At 43.4% G+C, this 21,708-nt stretch overlaps 2 protein-coding genes across 2 annotated transcripts in view; both read right to left on the bottom strand.

Moving 5' to 3' along the window:
• lpcat2 (lysophosphatidylcholine acyltransferase 2) overlaps positions 1-21,439 on the bottom strand; it is a 47,071-nt gene extending 25,632 nt beyond the window's left edge. The window contains exons 1-3 of the mRNA XM_003222923.3: positions 21,246-21,439; positions 4,017-4,156; positions 1,886-2,103 (exon numbers count right to left, since the gene is read on the bottom strand). Coding sequence (XP_003222971.2) covers positions 1,886-2,103; positions 4,017-4,156; positions 21,246-21,377 — 490 coding nt within the window. The 5' untranslated portion in view covers positions 21,378-21,439. The remainder of the gene's footprint in view (positions 1-1,885; positions 2,104-4,016; positions 4,157-21,245) is intronic.
• Positions 13,522-21,123, bottom strand: LOC134293624 (uncharacterized). Its single transcript, XM_062961741.1, has 2 exons — positions 17,000-21,123; positions 13,522-13,788 (listed from the first exon to the last, which is right to left on the bottom strand). The coding sequence occupies exons 1-2, from the start codon at positions 18,614-18,616 to the stop codon at positions 13,705-13,707; spliced, it is 1,701 nt and encodes a 566-aa protein (XP_062817811.1). The 5' UTR covers positions 18,617-21,123; the 3' UTR covers positions 13,522-13,704.
• Positions 21,440-21,708: the final 269 nt, after the last annotated feature.

Here is a 21,708-nt window from a genome sequence, read left to right as displayed (position 1 = left end):
CAGCCCAGGGGACAGGCACAGTTAGGCCTCAAGGCCTCTTCCACACTGCCTATAAGATACAGATTATCAGATTTTAACTGGATTATATGGCAGTGTACACTCAAGGCCCTTCCACACAACGTATAAATACTATACAATGCTGCACAGGCACATAGACCCCCTCTACCGTCACCACTTTCACAGTACACAAACACCCAAATGCATACTAAACATAAAGACAACCATACAACAGACATTCAATACCACCACTACCTCAACAAGTTTTCACCAACGCCACCAGACAAAGCCACAGCAACGCGTGGCCAGGCACAGCTAGTTATAATACCGTGTTTCCCCGAAAATAAGACAGTGCCTTATATTAATTTTTGCTCCAAAAGATGTTTTAGGTCTTATTTTCAGGGGATGTCTTATTTTTCCATGAAGAAAAATTCACATTTATTGTTGAACAAAAAAATGAACATTTTTTATATACTGTACAGTAGTTGCCATCATAAACCAGCATAACCAGAAAACTGTGAATCCTATCAACAATTTCGTGTTACTACCAATATTTCCATGTACAACACTTTATGGTACGTAAATTTACCGATCCTGCATGCTTTGGTGTTGTGTTCGGTGGGCATGCTTCCAAACAAAACCTTTGCTAGGTCTTACTTTCGGGGGAGGCCTTATATTTAGCAATTCAGCAAAACCTCTACTAGGTCTTATTTTCTGGGGATGTCTTATTTTAGGGGAAACAGGGTATATAGGGCCAGGCTAGCACAGTGGGTTAAACCACCAGCTATACAAGATCCTGCCAACTCAAAGTTTGGCAGTGTTCAAAGCCCGGGTTGGGATGCGCTCCCGCTGTCAGCCCAACTTCTGCTCACCTAGCAGTTTGAAAACAACAATGTAAGTAGATAAATAGGTACTGCTTTGGTGGGGAGGTAAAAGGCTTACTGAAAAACACTCAGCAAAAATCTGACTAGGAAAGGTGTGCATGGACAATAGGCTCCTTGGCGTGGAATATGAAACAACAGCACCTCCCCATGGCCGGGTTGAGTACATCCAGAGATGAAAAGAGGGAAGTCTTGGCTCTGTTTATGTACTGTCTGTCTCTGTCAATTGTATAATGTATAATGGCACTGAATGTTTGCCATATATGTACCTGTAAGCCACTCTAAGAGATAGAGCGGAATATAAAGTATATTTATTTATTTATTTATTTACAGTATTTATATTCCGCCCTTCTCACCCCGAAGGGGACTCAGGGCGGATCACATTACACATATAAGGCAAACTTTCAATGCCTTAACATAGAATAAAGACAGACAAACGCAGGCTCTGAGCGGAACTCGAACTCATGAACTCTTGGTCAGAGTGATTTATTGCAGCTGGCTGCAGCTGGCTGCTCACCAGCCTGCACCACAGCCCGGGCCTAATTATTATTATTATTATTATTATTATTATTATTATTATTATTATATTTAATATTATTATTATATTTAATATATACATATCAGGCATGGGAAACCTTTTTGATGCAGTGTGTTTTCAGTAATTGAATAAAAGAGGAGGGAAAGCTTGGAAGGGGAGGAAGAGGGGAACTGTGGAGCTCCTTAGTATGCTTTGTGGAGATCCAGGGGCTCCATGGAGCACACTTTGAGAACCACCGCTGTAGAAGGAATGCAGATTGATACCACTTTAATTGCCAGTGGTCAATGCCAAGGAATCATGCAAGGTGTGGTTTTGCAAGGTATTTGGCCTTTTCTGCTGGTGCCTCATCACCTACAACTCCCATGATTCCATGGCAGGGAAAGTGGAGTCAAACTGCATTCATTCTACTGTGCAGATGTCTCCCTAGTCTCATCAGCTGTCCTCCATTGAGATATTCAAAGGTACTCACTACCAACAAAGGGTGCCATAAGGTTTTCTTGCCTCGACACCGTTGACGGCAAACCGGCCACGATACACACGATGCCATCGAAGAAGCTTGAATGAGGGGCGACTGCAAAAATTGGCGCCTCTTCGGGACGGGCGACTTTGCCCTTCACTTTGACCCAGAAGCCCATCACAAAGAAGAGGACGTGGCCAAGAAAGATGAGGGCGGAATAGGAGACTTTCCTTGGCATAGAAAAGAAACAAACCAAATAAATACAACTACGCTCATTTCCAGCAACACCAGAAGGCATATCACATCTCACGTAGTTCCAGATCCATCATACACAGGGAAGGCATTTATGATGGATGGTTGAAACTTCAGAAAGTGTAATGAACCCTTGATATTCATCGGGTTTTGACTCTAAGATCCTCTTGTTGGAGACCAACATCTATACAAGCTTGTCTCATTATATGCAATGGTGTACAAGCATGACGTCCCTTATATACCAAGATATGCTTTTTGGAATCCTGTTTCAATATTTCCAAGCTTGGAGGTCAACCATAGTGGAGGATAATGGAAGCCAAAGTGAGCTGCTTGGTATGGGTATTTTGGTGGGTTGCGGTGAGTTTTTCGAGCTGTATGGCCATGCTCCAGAAGCATTATCTCCTGACATTTCGCCCACATCTATGGCAGGCATCCTCAGAGGGCCTAGCTGTGGTGCAGCTAGTTAGTAGCCAGCTGCAATAAATCACTACTGACTGAAAGGTCATGAGTTCGAAGCCAGCCCAGGTTGGACTGAGCGCCTGACCATTAAAAATAGCCTAGCTCATTGTTGACCTAAGCAACCTGAAAGATAGTTTCATCTATCAAGTAGGAAATTTGGGTACTGCTTATGCGGGGAGGCTAATCTAACTAGTTTATGACACCATAAAAAATTGTCCAGCAACATGTGGAAGAATGAGGAAGTATTCCATCAAGGACTCGGTGTCACAGTGGATGGTAAAGCAGCAGCTCCCCCTGTGGCCGGAATTGAGCATACTCTCATGAAGCCGGAAACTGGAAAAAGTGAAATTGTCTCTGTGTCTTTGTCTCTGTCTGTATGTTTATGTCACTGAATTTTTGCCATGTACAGTAGAGTCTCACTTATCCAAGCCTCGCTTATCCAAGCCTCTGGATAATCCAAGCTATTTTTGTAGTCAATGTTTTCAATATATCGTGATATTTTGGTGCTAAATTCGTAAATACAATAATTACAACATAACATGATTGCGTATTGAACTACTTTTTCTGTCAAATTTGTTGTATAACATGAAGTTTTGGTGCTTAATTTGTAAAATCATAACCTAATTTGATGTTTAATAGACTTTTCCTTAATCCCTCCTTATCATCCAAGTTATTTGCTTATCCAAGCTGCTACCGGCCCGTTTAGCTTGGATAAGTGAGACTCTACTGTATATGTAAATTGTGATCCGCCCTGAGTCGGAATATAAATATTGTAAATAAAATAAATAATACCTCACAACCTCTGAGGATTCCTGCCATAGATGTGGGTGAAACGTCAGGAGATAATGCTTTTGGAACATGGCCATACAGCTTGAAAAACTCACAACAACCCAGTGATTCCAGCCATGAAAGCCTTCGACAATAAAGTATTTTGGTGGTTTTCACTATCGTGGTGGTCTTGTGTCCCTAACTCTAGTGAATGTGGAAAGTGGGCTATAACCAAGAAAAGGCTTCTGAAAATAACACATAAAACAGCCACCTTCAATACTATAGGGTTAAATTCAGTTTGGGCCTCTAGGGTTTTCTAGAGCAACATTCTAGGGATGGGTGAGGATGGAATCCGAAATACCTGCATATTTCAGCGTAATGCTGTTACTGCTGGTAATATAGCCTTTGGCGAGACATTGCAATCTCTGACAATGGTCACCATATGCTGGAAATGGTTTGAAGGCACCCAACAAAAAGACAACTATGCTCTAAGATCCCATAGGATGCTACTGCGGCATAGGATTCATAACACTATGGCTGTGTAGAGTGGATGGGTTCAACGTCATGGGGAAAGGAACATGGATATCTGAGCAAACCTAGAAGGCAGATCAAGAAGGCTGGGTATATCAAATGAGAAATCAGTTACGTGAAGGCATAATGTTACCTTTTCCATCCCTGAAGTGGCATCGTCCCCTTCTCCGGAGCACCGAAAGTTGCCAGCAATGCAAAGGGCCAAGCCATTGCCAAAATGAGAAACATGCAGATGAGCCGCAATGGGACCAGAATAAGGCCAAAGAGGATAGCCTAAGAGGCAAAAAAAGAGACAATGTCAACAAGTCACCTGATTTAATGTCATGTTTCAAATACAAATGCCACGGAATAAGGACGACACTTTCTTTTCATTCATGGTTCTTATCTTTCAATCTTCCAGAGGTTATTGAGTTCATTACTTAGAAGCCTCACCCAATTGGGGATTTTGGAATTTAAAGTCCAAAAACATCTAGACGATGAAAACCACTTTCTTAATCATTTAGCAGTCTCCAAGCCTTTCTAATTCAACAGCAACAATCCTAACTAAAGTAGAGTCTCACTTATCCAACATTCGCTTATCCAACGTTCTGGATTATCCAATGCATTTTTGTAGTCAATGTTTTCAATACATCGTGATATTTTGGTGCTAAATTCTTAAATACAGTAATTACTACGTAGCATTACTGCATACTGAACTACTTTTTCTGTCAAATATGTTGCATAACATGATGTTTTGGTGCTTAATTTGTAAAATCATAACCTAATTTGGTGTTTAATAGGCTTCTCCTTAATCTCTCCTTATTATCCAACATATTCGCTTATCCAATTTCTGCAGGCCCGTTTATGTTGGATAAGTGAGACTCTACTATAGTTCCCTACCATTCCAACTGCTTTCAAAATGTCCCAGTTTCTCTCTCCTGCATCCATTTTGCTCCTTTGCCTTCAGTGTCAATCACAACTTGGAAACGACATGGCGGCACATAAAAACAATGTCGGCTAGTGCTAATAGGAATTCCTGGGTGTGTCTACAAAGTGGAATGAGTGCTGTTTGACGCCACTTTAACTGCCATAGTTCAAAGTTATGGCATCATGAGAATTGTGGTTTCACAAGGCCTTTGGCCTTCCCTGCCAAGGTTTGGTGGTGGCACACCGAACTACAAATAACATTCCAAAGAATTCAGCCCTAGTAGTTGCATTAATCCTACAGTGTAGAGTCAGCCAAAATTCAACTATAAGTGGATGACCAAAGCTTCGTTATCATTGATTCCAAATATTACATCCCCCACTGATATAGACCAAATCAGGTCTAAATGTGAATTACTGAATCAGGCTACATATTGAATTGAGGACCCATAAACATTTCTAATTTAAAAGCATGCCCAACTAATGAATTTTGAAGTCTACATTGCAGTGTAGACTCATATCCAGTTCAAAAATAATTTGGATTATATGCTTGATAATCTGGATTATATGGCAGTGTAGATTCAGCCTGAGTCTCCGCTTTGTTTTATTTCACGAGGCTGCTTTTTTGGGGGACCTGATGCAAAATTAGGCCAGAGTGTCATGCAAAATGAAACAAAATGATGGCAGTGGGAGAAGACTGAAGGATCTGCAACCGAAAATTTAAAGTAGTCCTGGAAGAAGTTAGTTTTCTGGATTATATTTCACCAAATCCCTCAATGAGTGATGTCAGTGATGCAATTGTGGTGCAATGAGTTAAATCCTTGTGCTAGCTGACCTGCTGACCTGAAGGTTGGGTTGCTGACCTGAAGGTTGCCAGTTTGAATCCGCTAGAGAGGGGTTAGCTCCCATCTGTCAGCTCTAGCTTGCGGGGACATGAGAGAAGCATCCTAGCTAACATATCCAAATGTACCCTAGGCAACGTTTCTGTAGACAGCCAATTCTCTCACACCAGAAGTGACTTGCAGTATCTTCTCAAGTCGCTTCTGACACGATAAAAAAAGTGATGCAGTTGGCTTGAAGATACTGGGAGCTATAGTGGAAAGTAAAGGTAAAGGTTTTCCCCTGACATTAAGTCCAGTCGTGTCATGTGGTCGGCATGACTGCATGGAGAGCCGTTACCTTCCCACCGGAGGGTACCTATTGATCTACTCACATTTGCATGTTTTCGAACTACTAGGTTGGTAGAAGCTGGGGCTAACAGCGGTGCTCACTCTGCTCCCCGGATTCGAACATGGGACCTTTTGGTCTGGAAATTCAGCAGCTCAATGCTTTAACACACTGCGTCACCGAGGGCTAGGAAACAGTCTCCTGAATTATGTTTCCTGGGCTCTATCAAAGCCATGAGAGAGACAGCAAAGCTTGGCTGCTAAATCCACCTGCGTTTAGAAGTAGCAGTGAATGTTTCTTGGAAAGCTGGGGAAAAACTGCCAAACTTTCAAAGTGGTGCCGAAGGGCATGATCACACAGAGGTGAGGCAAGCTGGGACTCTACTTAGACGCCAGATCACATAACACACCAATTAGTAACTTCCGAGGTGTAACTTCATTTGAATTGTTCTTGCTGTTGTATGCCTTCGAACCATTTCTGATTTATGACGATTGATGACCCCAAGGCAAACCTATCATGGGGTTTTCGTGGCAAGATTTGTTCAGAAGGGGGTTGCCTCTCCTCTGAGGCTGAGAGAAAGTGACATGCCCTAGGTCAACCAATGGATTTCCATGGATGATGGGAAATTCAAACCTTGGCTCATAGTCCAATGCTCAAACCTCTCCACCACATTGCCCTTGTAACTGGCAATTAAAGCAATAGCTTCCCATCTCCAAAAATGACGTTCCTAATTCTGATGTGCATGGAACAAAAAGCACTCACTGGGGAAGTTGCAAAATTTCCTTCCTCTATGGTTTGTAAACACAAAATCCAGTGGTTACCCATAAAACAAGCTTCAAACACAGGAGGCAAACAAAGTCTCTACAGAGGCGAAAGGATGGAGGTGACCACCACCTTGAGGTCTTCTTTCTCAGTAAGCAACATGCATTTCCTCTCGGCACAAAACTCTTTGCAAAGTTTAGCGAGAGCAAGCCGCAGACTTTTGGAACAGGAACAGCAACTTCCTTCTTTGTTTGACCTGAGTTCTGTCCTTCGTCAACATGCTTTTGGAGCAAGTCTGGACCTCTCTTGCAGCAAGGACAACTGCAGCCTCGGGCTCTGTTTCCTCAAATAAAGTAGGCAAATTGAGCCGACAGGACTCATGCACCCTTTCATGGCATCTAAACCTCAACTACCAGTTCCCTAAAGTCTCCCAGTTCTTATTTTTTCTTACATTTTGGTGCAATTCAGGCATGCTTTGACCCAGGACTATCCAGAAATCCTCGAAAGGCATGCAAAAAATCCGGCCGCAACAAACACCAAGAACCCTGTACTATCCAAATATACAGGGTTTTTAATGTGTTTTTCCTTTGCTGTCTTGACCACACTTTGATACTGCTGTCCAGGTTTCCATTTGTGAAATATTGGAAGGTATGCATTTTGCACCTAAGAGTTTTGTCTTTTTAAAAAGTTAAGGTAAAGTTTTCCCCTGACATTAAGTCTAGTCGTGTCCAATTCTGGGGGTTGGTGCTCATCTCTGTTTCTAAGCCGAAGAGCCAGAGTCGTCCGTAGACACCTCCAAGGTCTTGTAGCCAACATGACTGCATGGAGTGCTGTTACCTTCCTGCTGGAGCAGTACCTATTGATCTACTCACATTTGCATGTTTTCAAACTGCTAGGTTGGCAGAAGCTGGGGCTAACATCAGGTGCTCACTCTGCTCCCCGGATTTGAACTGCCAACGGTTTGGTCAGCAAGTTCAGCAGCTCAGCAGTTTAACCCACTGTGCTATCAGGGACTCCTTTTAAAAAGTCAGTTAAGACTAATTATTTTCTACCAAATATATATATTTTTTTACAAAGAATGGTATAAAGTTTCTAATGAGTTCAGAGTAGGGCAGAACCAGAAATGCACAACTAGGAACAACAAATATTTATTTGCCTCCTTGGAGTCACAGGTTATTCTTGCTCTGTGACAAAATATAGTATGCTTGGAGCCATAAAGGTAACGCAAGACTATTAGGCTTGGCTAAAAGCCAAAGGCTGCTTTTTAATTTTAGCTGTTAAGTCATAATTAGTTTTACTCGTATATGTTGGGTTGTCAATTTTTGTTATTACGGGTGTACTGTTGTTATGTTCGAGTACTGAATGTTTGCCTTTTATATTTGGAGATAGGGTGGAACCTAAATAAAGTTTTATTATTATCATTATCATTATTTAAAAAAATATCAGGAAACACTGCTCGTTGAACCAGTCAGTACCAGGAACACCCGTAACAGCAGTCGCATGATATGTTCTAATATGTTGTTCTCTTTCATATAAAAGATAACTTTAATTAAGAAAAACACTAAAGTTAAATACACAGCCCAGCAAAAATATTTATTGGTGTCTTGGCTTATAGAACTGTTCCTAGAGTTGGGTTGCTGTGAGTTTTTTGAGCTATATGTCCATGTTCTGGAAGCATTCTCTCCTGATGTTTCACCCACATCTATGGCAGGCATCCTCACAGATTGTGAGGTCTCTTGGAACACTTTGCAAGCGGGGTTTATATATCTGTGGAATGTCCAGGGTGGGAGAAAGAACTCCTGTCTGTTTAAGGCAAGTGCAAAGGTTGCAACTGGCCTCCTCCATTAGCCTTGTAATTTCAAAGCCTGATTGCTTCTTGCCTGGGGGAATCCTTTGTTGGGAGGTGTTAGCTGGCCCTAGAGTTATTTGGGGTGCTGGATTTAAAAAATGCCTTGGATAGACTGCATCAGCTCTAGTTTCTTAGATATGGTTATCATGATTTTCTATGGATGAGAAGATGAAAATTGGTGCTGTATCTAAAAAATCTAGAGGTGATAGGGAAAAACTGGTGCCATTTTTGGAATCAGCAGGTTAAATATACCCAAGGTAACATGCGAGGCAGTAAAATGTCTGTTGACAATGGCTAGATTACTCTCTCTAAGACAGTGGTTCTCAACCTGTGGGGCCCCAGATGTTTTGGCCTACAACTACCAGAAATCCAGCCAGTTTACCAGCTGTTAGGATTTCTGGGAGTTGAAAGCCAAAATATTTGGGGACCCACAGGTTGAGAACCACTGCTCTATGGGGTTGTTGTATGTTTTCCAGGCTGTATGGCCATGTTCTGGAAGTATTTTCTCCTGACGTTTCGCCCACATCTATGGCAGGCATCCTCAGAGGTTGTGATACTCACAACCTCTGAGGATGCCTGCCATAAGTGTGGATGAAACGTTCAGGAGAGAATACTTCTAGAACATGGCCATACAGCCCAGAAAACATACAACAACCCTGTGATCCCGACCATGAAAGCCTTTGACAACACACTGCTCTATGACTACACAATGCCATACTATGTATATCCTATTGCAAGACTTGGCCTGTTGGTTTCTCTACATGGGATAGAGAAGCCAACTTGTCCTTCACATCAGGAAATGAAATGTCTTTGGCCAGCCTGGAAGATGGTGTCTTCTCTGAAAAAGCAAGTCCAACATAATTAACTTTCCCTTGAAATTGGGATTTCAAACAATTTAGGTTTGAGGTCTAAAACCAAGACATTGATATTTCAGGACCAAAACCTGAGAACTTGGGATGTCATGTCAAAGGAAGACAATTTGAGCCCCTTCAACACTGCCCCTATATTTCAGGATCTGATCTCAGATTATTTTCTTAATCCAGATTATCTGACAGTGGAGCCTCATATAATCCAGTTTCAAAAAGATAACCTGGGATCAGATCCTGGGATATAGGGCAGTGTAGAATGTGCTTTGGTTACAAGAGCCATTCCTGGTGAGATCATGAAGCTGGGTCCATAAAGCATCCATCCCTCTTGAACAGAGCTGGCCCTCCTAATAAAAATGACACCAAGTCTAACAAATGAGGAAAAAATAAACTGTGAATATCCACATTGAAGATAAGGGTGTGGGTCTTGAGACTCAGGGACGGGTCGTGAGATCTAATAGTCCTTAGGCTGAGATGGGCAAAAGAGAAACTGAGATCTATCAGGTGATCTTTGGAAGACTTCTGTTTCAGGAGACCTAACTGTAGCTGGATTGACACTGGCATATAATCCAGTTTCAGAATGAGGATTAACTGCATTGAACTGCACTTTATGGCAGTCTAGACTCATATGATCCAGTTCCATGCATTCTGAAACTGGATCATATGGCAGTGTAGATCCAGACCTAGTCGTTCCCAACCCAAGGCAATTCTATGGTGAACTTCATGGTTTTTCCTGAAGATTTATTCATTTGCCTTCCTCTGAGGCTGAGAATGTGTGACTTGCCAAAGTCACTCAATGGGTTTCCGTAGCCAAACAGGGATTCGAAACCTGGTTTCTGAAATTGTGCTGAATCTATTAAAACAAGCCGAGTCTCTCAATGTTACCCTACTAGAATGTTACCCTGCTATATTGCTGCTGCTTTTGGAAACAGCTTTAAAGACACACAAGAAGAGCAGGGGACACACCGATTCTAAAATAAATAAATAAATTACAGAACCAATTGAACAATTGAGAACCAAGCTCCCAACAGCTTTGCACCAAGGCAGGAAATCCTGTCCTATAGAGATTAGAAGCCTCCAAATATTGAACATCTGTTTCATTCTGGAGACTAAATCCACAAAGCAAGACTAAAATCCAAGCCCACCGCAACACACGATCCAGCCTTCCACTTCCTATACAAACAGAGAATAAAAAACTGTTGGTTTTAACAATCTGCACCACAGAAAAGGAGTCTGGTTTCCATTGTTAGCCATTAAAAAAAACCAAAATAATGCAATCACACATCCATTGCAGCACTGAGACTCGCAATGTCCTGTAAATGCAATACAGACCATTCTAGAAAGGGAAGTTAACAGTGCGTTTGCAAGTCACAAGGTTGGCGATAAGATCTCATTGAGATCAGTGTCTTGCTTGTAGCTTGGTGAACTCTGGAGCCCTGGGGGTTGTAGTTTGGGGAGGCACGAGATTAATAATAATAATAATAATAATAATAATAATAATAATAATAACAACAACAACTTTATTTGTATTCCGCCCTATCTCCCCAAGGGGTCTCAGGGTGGATTCAGCGAGAGAAAGTTAATGAGTTGACCTTAAAGGTAAAGGTAAAGGTTTTCCCTGATGTTAAGTCCAGTCATGTCTGACTTTGGGGGTTGCTGTTCATCTCCATTTCTAAGCCGAAGAGCCGGCTTTGTCCGTAGACACCTCCAAGGTCATGTGGCCGGCATGACTGCATGGACCGCCGTTACCTTCCTGCTGGAGCGGTACCTATTGATCTACTCACATTTGTATGTTTTCGAACTGCTAGGTTGGCAGAAGCTGGAGCTAACAGCTGGCGCTCACTCCGCTCCCGGGATTTGAACCTGGGACCTTTCAGTCTGCAAGTTCAGCAGCTCAGTGCTTTAACACACTTCACCACTGGGGCTCCTTGACATACTACAAATCCCAGGATTTCCTAGCACTGGGTGGTGCCAAACTCTATTCATTCTAAAGTGTGGCCTGGATCCCATTGCAGAGTCGGTGTTCTGAGATCCAAATCCCTTAACGTTCCCGATGCAAAGCAGAAAGAGATAAAGCAAAGGGTGCAAAGGTTTCAAGGGCACCCCCTTCAAATGAACATCCTCTTGGGATACAATATTCCTTATTTGACTTGGAAATATGAGCAACAGGTTGAAAGTATGCTAACATAACAGCACAAAACGCCTTGCCTGACTCTGGCTGTGAGAAAAGCCAGGCTCTTTCTAGAAAACATATCCAAGCATTTGTTGCGTTGCCAAGACTGCAAAACACATCCCAAAATCCACCCAAACAGTGATACTTTTGTTGGGAGTCACCTCACGTTGCAGTTTTGCTTGGCCCCATAAATGTGTCACCAATGTATAGATTCTTTCCAGGGAGGAAGGCTGGGTGTTTACTTCACTTTTATTGTTGTTTAGGCATCCAAAGCACAACAGATAGGAGACTGTTGTCTGCAATCGCAAACTCTGCTTTAAACAAGACCATTTTGTTCTCGCAAATGCAGCTTGCAATGCACACACAGACCTCTCTCCTTTTGGATGGCAGGGATGATTAACAACACACCACACACAGGGAGTTTAAGGCTGGATCTACACTGCCATATAAAATCCAGATTATCTGCATTGCACTGGATTATATGGCAGTGTAGACTCATCTAATCCAGGTCAAAGCAGACAATGTAGATTACAGTGTTCCCTCACTACTTCGCGGTTCACTTTTTGCGGATTTGCTGTTTCGCTGTTTTTAAATAAACTCTAAAAGACTATTATAAATCATACAAATTACATTTTACAGCCTAAGGAAGGGAGGAAGGGAGGAAGGAGAAGCCAAAGGGAGAGAAAAGGAGCCCAAGCGGCAATAGGAGAAGGAGGTGATTTATCAACACAAGATTGGTTGATAAAGACTTAAAATAGTGTATAACTACTAAAATAATGTATAAATATTAAAATAAATAAAGCATCCCTACTTTGTGGATTTTCACTTATTGCGGGTGGTCCTGGAACCTAACCCCAGCGCTAAGTGAGGGAACACTATATCTGTTTTGATAATCTGGATTATAGGGCAGTATAGAAGGGTCTAAATTGGCATCCTTTAAACCAGCTGTAAATTAGAAAGTGATGGTCATTTTTAGCAAATGCAATGTGATTGTTACTGAAGACATACCTATAGAGAGAGAGAACAACACACTCACTGCATTTGCTGAGCCACAACAGCCTTTCAGTTCTCCTCTATCTGTATACACAAATTGTATCAATTTTATCTATCTTTCTACTTATATTCACTATTTGTATCTATATCTCTATATAGATTACAATTACAAGTTTGTTGTTTAGCAAGTGTTACATCGTATAGTAAAGGTAAAGGTTTTCCCCTGACATTAAGTCTAGTCGTGTTTGACTCTGGGGGTTGGTGCTCATCTCCATTTCTAAGCCAAAGAGCCGGCGTTGTCCGTAGACACCTCCAAGGTCATGTGGCCGCCATGACTGCATGGAGTGCCGTTACCTTCCCGCAGAATTGGTACTTATCGATCTATTCACATTTGCATGTTTTCGAACTGCTAGGTTGGCAGAACCTGGGGCTAACAGCGGACGCTCACCCCGTTCCCCGGATTCAAACTTGTGACCTTTCGGTCCTCAAGTCCAGCAGCTCAGCAGTTTAATCCGCTGTGCCACCAGGGGCTCCGTTACATCGTATATCAATCATATATATATACCATTCAATTTCCTAAATAACAAACTTCTAATTTCAACCCCTTTCTATATATGTATGTGTATGTGTGTGTATACATATGTACCCACTGTATCCAAATATTGTATTATGTTATATTATATTATGCATTAATTGTATAGAAAATGCAGTTTTATTGTTACACACATATAAAATATTCCATTTTCCAATCAAGAAATTTCTAATTTCGACCGCTCCCTTTGTGTGTGTGTGTGTGTATACACACATATCAATTGTATAGGAAATGCAGTGTTATTGTGACAATTTATATCATCAATCATATATATATATATATATATATGTCCTGCTCACTTCAAAGGATCAGTCTGAACGCAGATCAGAGATGGCTGCTCTCAAATCCAATCTTTATTGAAGAACACATGACTTTGGAAAAGTCAGGAATGACCCAATGTTTACATACAACTATTTTTATAACTTTTGATGCCCCAAGTTCCCAGGCATATTCTATCTTCTTCTGCCAGGTGCTCCTGGGATTGTTTATGTTATGACTCCCAGTTACAGGGCTGAATTACCAAAGCCCTGTAACTGGGTTCCATGACATGGTGCCCTCCTTTTCTTCGTCCTCCTCTTCGGTTCTTCTTTCATCACAAGCCTGAAACAAAACAATAATTCTATGTGTCCATTTTGTCCAAAGTACCCATATATTTTTTCAGTAAGCTACGATGGAATACAGGGTGTATTTTCCCTAAACTTTTTGGCAATGCCAACTGGAAAGTCACCTCGTTGATAACACCCTGTATTCTAAATGGTCCAATATATTTAGGGCCCAATTTTTTCGAAGGTAGCCCCAGTTTGATGTTTTGGGTACTTAGCCACACTAAATCTCCTTTCTCCAATTTATCACCTTCCACCCTCTTTCTGTCTGCGAATACTTTATACTTTTTATGTGCTTCTTTTAAGGATGCAGTCACTTGACTCCAGCATTCCATCATTTGCGCTTTCCATTTCCCTGCCTCTGTTCCCTCATTCTCTGTCCATCTCGGCAGCTGGGGCAGAGGCTGTATTTCATACCCGTAAACTACTTCAAAGGGGGTTTTATTTGTTGCTGAATGTATAGTCGAATTAAAAGCTAGTTCTGCAAAAGCCAACCACCGAGACCAGTCATTTTGTCTCATGTTAGAGTACATTCGAAGGAACTGCCCAAGTGTCTGCTGAGTACGTTCTACCGCCCCATTTGTCATGGGGTGAAAAGCAGAACTTAAACTCCTTTCTGCTCCTAGCATTTCCAGGAATTTTTCCCAAAATTTTGCTGTGAATTGTACTCCTCTGTCACTGACCACTCTACTGGGACATCCATGCAGTTTGTAAATGTGGTTTATGTACAATTCAGCTAGTTTCTCGGCTGATGGTAGTTTCGTCAGTGCTATAAAGTGGGCCTGTTTAGAAAACAGGTCCAATACTGTCCAAATATAACGATGTCCTTTGCTAACCGGTAGTTCCCCCACAAAGTCCATAGCTACACATTCCCAAGGTCTGGTAGGTTCTGCTACTGTTTGTAATAATCCCATTGGCTTCCCTCCTCTCGATTTATTTCTGGCACAATCATCACATTGAACAACATAATTTTTTATGTCCTTCCTCATCCCTGGCCACCAGCAATGTTTTGCTATTGCTTTTGTTGTTTTTGTAATTCCTGTATGACCAGCGCTCTGGTTGTTGTGAAAACGATGCAAAATCTTGATCCTTAATGTTGCTGGGATATACAGTTTCTTGTTCACAAACCAAAATCCCCCCTTCTGCTCCCCCTGTTCTGCATTGGATGCGATCCACTGGTCTCCTTCATAAGACTGTTTCAGCTCGTTTCCCCAATTATCTTTTCCGTCGAGTTCAACCATAGCAGTGTTCTCCTTTTGGGTTTGTGCTCTTGTTCTGACAGCTAAACCCCATTGTTTGTCAGAGAATATTGTTCCCTCTTTTGCTGTGGGTATTCCTTCGTGTTGAGGCATGCGTGAAAGAGCATCTGCCAAGACATTCTGCTTCCCCTGAAAAAACTTTAATTGGAAATCGAACCTGCTGAAGTATTGTGCCCATCTAATCTGTTTGGGGGACAATTTTCGAGGGGACTTTAAATACTGGAGGTTCTTATGGTCAGACCAAATTTCAAATGGGATTCCGCTTCCTTCGAGAAAGTGTCGCCAGCATTCTAAGGCTTTTAATATGGCTAGTGCCTCTTTTTCCCATATCGGCCAACATTTTTCAGTTTCGCTGAACTTCCGGGACAAATATCCACAGGGCTTTAAGTTCCCATTTTGATCCTTTTGCAATAGTACTGCCCCATACGCACAGTCTGAGGCATCGCAATGGATTATGAAAGGGCTCCTGATATCGGGGTGTTTTAGAATGGGTCCTTCTGTGAAGCATTCTTTTAGGGTTTCAAATGCCTTTTGGCATTCTGGCGTCCAACTTAGTTTGGCGCCAGGAGCTTTTACTTTTGCTGTCTCTCCTTTCCCTTTTGTTTTTAAAAGTTCAGTAAGGGGTGCAGTTATTTGCGCGAAGCCTTTTATGAAGGATCTATAAAAATTTGCAAACCCCAGAAACGATTGCAATTGCCTCCTTGTTTGAGGCACTCCCCATTCTTTTACATCTGATACTTTAGCTGGATCCATAGCTAACCCTTCTGGAGATATCCGATACCCCAGAAAGTCAATTTGAGTTTTATTAAATTCACATTTGGACAGTTTTGCGTACAGCTTTGCTTCTCTTAGTCTCTGCAAAACTTCCCGGACCAATTTCACGTGCTTTTCCTTATCTTCAGTCACAATCAAGATATCATCAAGAAATATGAATACCCCTCTGTACAACAATGGGTGCAGTATTTCATTTATAAGCTGCATAAAGCACCCGCCTCCATTTTTTAAACCGAAAGGTAAAATTTTATATTCAAAATGGCCGAATGCGCAGGAAAATGCAGTTTTCCAAGTATCTTCCGGTTTGATCCTTAATTTATGATATGCTTCAATTAAATCAAGTTTAGTAAATATGCTCCCTTTTTTCAATACGGTAATTAAATCCTTTACTAATGGCATAGGGTATTTATTGTCCTTAGTAATTGCATTTAAATTTCGATAATCAATGCACAATCTTAGGGAGTTGTCTTTCTTTCTCCTGAATAACACTGGGGCCCCGAGAGGAGAATTGGATGGCTTAATGAAGCCCCGCGCCAGGTTTTTATCAATGTATTTCCTCAATTCCTCCTTCTCCTGCACAGACATGGGATACACTTTTGGTTTTGGTAAGTTTGCTCCGGGGGTTATTTCAATTTCTACTTCTATATTCCTTTTGGGAGGTAATTTACTTGCCTCTTTCTGATTGAACACATCCACAAAGTCTCTGTATTCAGGTGGCAATAGCAGTGGGTCTATTTCACCTTCTTCATCTCCCTCGTCCTCCTCTTCTGCAATCTTGCTTATCTCCCATTGCGTCTGCTGTTCTTTAAATGCTAGGCTCTTTCCTCTCCAATCTACTTCGGGATTAGCCTGTTCGAGCCATGGTATCCCTAATATTACGTGGTATGTGGCAATAGGGGCTATCACAAAGGATATTCTTCCTTCCCATTTGCCTATTTTACATGGGACCTCCCGTATTTCCTTTGTAGATACTTCCCCAGTAGCCACTGATCCGTCTAGCTGCGAAAACGCAATTGGGGAGTCAAGCGCCATCTGCTGGCATTTCAATGCTCCTGCTAACTCTGGAGTTATAATATTCCTGGAACAACCACAATCCACAAATGCCTTGCAGGTGGCCCGATTCTCTAGCCCCGATAGGCAGATTGGCACTACTATCATGCGTTTGTCCCGACTCACCAATTTTTCTGGAGATTCTGGGGCTTGCACCTCCTCCTCCGCACGCCTCCCGGTTGCTGGCTTGGGCTTTGAGGGTTTTGGCGGCTCCCCCTTCCGTGCCCAGCATTCTGCTGCTCGATGGCCCGTCTTCCCACATACAAAGCATCCCGGTTTAGGTTTGTTGTCGTCTCCTCTGGAGGGAATCCCCGGCCTCCCTCCGGGTCTTTCCTGCTTCCTCGTTTCTCCTCGACCTCTCGCCACCGGTCTTTGCTGGCCGCCGCTGCTCCTGAAGCGCTTTACTTGGGCCAGGGTGGATTCAACGCGCCCCGCTAGTTGAATCCATCCCTGGAGCGTTTCGGGGTCATCTCTGTGCGCTGCCCAGCTGAAAATTTCGGGGCGTAGTCCCTCTTTAAATAATTCCACTTTGGTCACTTCAGACCACTCTGGTACCCTTTCCGCGAGGTGGAGGAATTCTTCTGCGTACTCGGGCACCGTTTTGTCCCTCTGCTTTATTCCTCTAAGCTGGTCTCGAGCTCTCAATTGCTCTAGCCGGTCTCTGAACCGGTTTTCCAGTGCGGCGAGGAAGCGGGGCACTGACCTCAGGCATGGGTCCTGTCTGGCATGTAGTTGCACATACCAGCTGGCCGCTCCTCTCTTTAGTGTGTTGCCGATGGCCCGAACCCTGCTTGCTTCGGAGGGGAATGTGTGTGCATTGTCTTCCATGTATCCCCTGATGCTAATTAGAAAAAAGTTCAGTTCGGCTGATTCCCCTCCGTATTCTAGCTTGAGATCTTCCCTTCTTGGCATCCATTCAGCGGCCCGTTGATGCTGTCTGGGAGGCATGGGGAAGGGTTGCATCGGGTTTCCTTGGATCACGCCGCGCCCCACTCCGGTGGTCATTCTGCGCGGCTCCCGAAATCCTGCCGCCGCTGTCGGCCCTTCCCCCCATCCGCATACTGGCCTCGCTGTAGCCCCCGCATCTCGCCTTTCCCCGTCGTACGGCACATCCTCCTCCTCTTCCTGGATCTCCTGCTCCTCTCCGCCTTCGTCAGCTAATCCACTGGACCCGATCCCTGGCCCCAGTGGTCTTTCTACTCCGACGCCCATTCGGGGGGTTGGGAGCTCTGTTGGGGTTGGCGGCCTCAGAGTTCCCAGAGCTTGCTGGCGCTCCACTTCGCGCGCCATTCTGTCCCGGAACTCCAGCTCTTGCCAATACTCCTCGTCTCCCTCGTCCCTTGCCGCCGCGGGACTCTGCGTTGAAGCTCGCTGTCCCCTCTGGCTCCAATCGCCTCCTTTGCTTGGCTCTCTCTCGGCGCCATATCGGATGTGCTCTTTTTGGAGATTCTCTTCCAATATTGGCACTATTCTCCCCACGGTATCCGACAGCCTGGATAAATGAGTTTCCAGGATGGATAACCGCTGGGCCACGGTCTCCGGCATGCTTCCTCCAGATCCCCAACTGGTTTCTGCCGCCGCCGGAACGCCTCTTCCCCCTCTGGGAATCCTCTGGGTCACGCCGTCCGGCTTGGGGTACCCCGTAGAGGAAGCTATGGCTTGCAATGTCTCTTCTGCCAACGGCAGAGCTCCCAGCGGAGGCCCCTTTGCTCCGTCATGGCTTTGATCTCCTTCCCTGCTCATTATCACTTCACTGCAAATTTGCAGGAGGGTGAGAACTGGATTCCTGACTTAATTGTCCTGCTCACTTCAAAGGATCAGTCTGAACGCAGATCAGAGATGGCTGCTCTCAAATCCAATCTTTATTGAAGAACACATGACTTTGGAAAAGTCAGGAATGACCCAATGTTTACATACAACTATTTTTATAACTTTTGATGCCCCAAGTTCCCAGGCATATTCTATCTTCTTCTGCCAGGTGCTCCTGGGATTGTTTATGTTATGACTCCCAGTTACAGGGCTGAATTACCAAAGCCCTGTAACTGGGTTCCATGACATATATATATACACACACACACACACATACACACACACACATTTCCTAAACAAGAAATTTCTAATTTTAATATTATATGATACTGTACTAATTTGTTTAGCCAGTGCAGAGCTATTGCATTCATTGCATCTAAGGAAGTAGAGAGCTCAGCTCACTTTTTTTGCATTCATATCATAGAATCATAGAGTCATAGAGTTGGAAGAGACCTCCTGGGCTACCCAGTACAACCCCCTGCCAAGAAGCAGGAAATTGCATTTAAAGCACCCCCGACAGATGGCCATACATAGATAAGAGGTAGGTAAAGGTTTTTTCCCTGATGTTAAGTCTAGTCGTGTCTGACTCTGGGGGTTGGTGCTCATCTCCATTTCTAAGCCGAAGAGCCGGCGTTGTCTGCAGACACCTCCAAGGTCATGTGGGCGGCATGACTGCATAGAGCGCCGTTACCTTTCCGCCGGAGAAATTGATTGTGTTATATACATATGCATCCAGCTTCTGCCAATATTTCTATGTTCTCAAATAATATGCGGTGTCCAGGTTGGTTCATCAGGTACCTTCGACAACACACAGAATTTATACATATTTGTGCATCACCAAACTGGCAGCTGAAATGCTTCACATTGAAAGAAGTACAGTAGAGTCTCGCTTATCCAACATAAACGGGCCAGAAGAACATTGGATAAACGAATATGTTGGATAATAAGGAGAGATTAAGGAAAAGCCTGTTAAACATCAAATTAGGTTATGATTTTACAAATTAAGCACCAAAACATCATGTTATACAACAAATTTGGCAGAAAAAGTAGTTCAATATGCAGTAATGGTACATAGTAATTACTGTATTTACGAATTTAGCACCAAAATATCACGATGTATAGAAAACTAGCTGTGCCTGGCCACGCGTTGCTGTGGCCCTTCTACACAACTGGATAAAATGCACACTGAAGTGGATTATATGGCAGTGTGGAGTCAAGATAATCCAGTTCAAAGCAGATAATATGAGATTATAAATGGGTTATATAGCTGTAGAAGGGCCTTGAGTCTACACTGCCATATAATCCAGTTAAAATCTGATAATCTGTACCTTATAGGCAGTGTGGAAGAGGCCTAAGTGAGGCCTAACTCTGCCTGTCCCCTGGGCTGGGTGGGTTGCTTGGGGACCAAGTGGGCGGAGCTTAGCCTTCTAACTGGCAGCAATTGGATAAAAACAATTATTCCTCTCCCTCTAATTAGGACTTTATTTTTCTTTTCTTTTTGTTGCATGAAGACAGAGGCATGGATGAGGGGTTGTGCTGCCAAGTTTAGTGTTTCTGGGATGTGTGGTTTTGTTGTTTTGTCCTAGGCCGAAATTTCATTACCCTTTTATATATATAGATTGATTACAAAAATGCATTGGATAACCCAGAACGTTGGATAAGCGAATGTTGGATAAGTGACACTCTACTGTAGTCATATAATATAATATATTGTATGTATATATACAGTAGAGCCTCACTTATCCAAGCTAAACGGGCCAGCAGAAGCTTGGATAAGCGAATATCTTGGATAATAAGGAGGGATTAAGGAAAAGCCTATTAAACATCAGATTAGGTTATGATTTTACAAATTACGCACCAAAACATCATGTTTTACAACAAATTTGACAGAAAAAGCAGTTCAATACGCAGTAATGTTATGTTGTAATTACTGTATTTATGAATTCAGCACGAAAATATCATGATATATTGAAAACATTGACTACAAAAATGGCTTGGATTATCCAGAGGCTTGGATAAGTGAGGCTGAGACTCTGCTGTACTTGTAAACTGCCCTGAGTCCCCTTCGGGGTGAGAAGGGCAGGATATAAATGTTGCTAATAAATAAATAATAATAAATAATATCTATATCTATATCACAATCTATTTCTTAAACAAGACATTTCCAATTCTGATATTCTATTCTATTATATTGTTTAGCCAATGCAGTGCTATTGCAATGCAGTGTTCTTGAAATGGAGCGTTTTCTCTATATGATCCATTGGATCCAGATAGACCAGTGGTTCCCAAACTTTGGGCCTCCAGGTGTTTTGGACTACAGCTCCCACACTTCCAAACAGCTGGTAAACTGAGTGGGATTTCTAGAGGCCTCAAGGTTGGGAACCACTGAGACAGACAGAGAGCTCAGCCCACCTTCCCAGCTTCCCCCCTCCCCATCCACCTGCTTTGCAGCCAGGCTTCACCTGAGCTGACCCCATCAATCCCTCCTAGCCCCCCCCCCCTTCCTCCGAGAGCTGTCAATCAACTCCCCTCCCTCCCGGCCCCTTCATCCGCGGTGGGCTACCCGGGTCTTGGCCTGCGGGTCCAGGCGCGCCTCCTGCACGAAGGGGTTGAGCACCGTCGGCGAGGCCAGCGACTCCTGCCGGGGAAAGGGCGGAGGGAGCGGAGAAGACGGAGCCGGAGGAGAGGAGGACATTGCCGGCTCCTCAGCCGTTGTCGCCCATAGACAGCCGCAGACGCGCTCCTCCCTGGGCCCCGAGGCGCATGCGCAAGGGCCGGCCCCCCGCCCTTCCAGGTGGAGAGTGACCAACGTTTGCCCGGCTCACTGCTCTTCTGCCTTCCTCCTCTTTACGTTCATGTTTACCTCAAAAGTCCTAACCAGCGCCAAGCTGTCCCCTTGGAGCACCACACTAAATCATTTTCCCATTTTAAAAAATGGGAAAATGTTTATTAAACTGCTCAAACGTTTGTTTTTGCGAGGGACGTCATCCAGCAGCACATGCTCATCAATGACGAATGGTGTTGTC

Source organism: Anolis carolinensis, unplaced genomic scaffold (assembly GCF_035594765.1).
Source record: "Anolis carolinensis isolate JA03-04 unplaced genomic scaffold, rAnoCar3.1.pri scaffold_9, whole genome shotgun sequence".
NCBI lineage: Eukaryota > Metazoa > Chordata > Lepidosauria > Squamata > Dactyloidae > Anolis > Anolis carolinensis.
The sequence above is the reverse complement of the archived record's forward strand: the minus strand, read 5'-3'. Positions and strand labels throughout refer to the sequence as shown.

Coding starts and splice junctions, on each gene's coding strand:
- LOC134293624 (XM_062961741.1), bottom strand. CDS start 18,616: ATGAGCAGGGAAGGAGATCAAAGCCATGACGGAGCAAAGGGGCCTCCG. Junction 13,789..16,999: donor CAGAATCTCCAGAAAAATTG/GTGAGTCGGGAC, acceptor GTTTTGTTTCAG/GCTTGTGATGAAAGAAGAAC.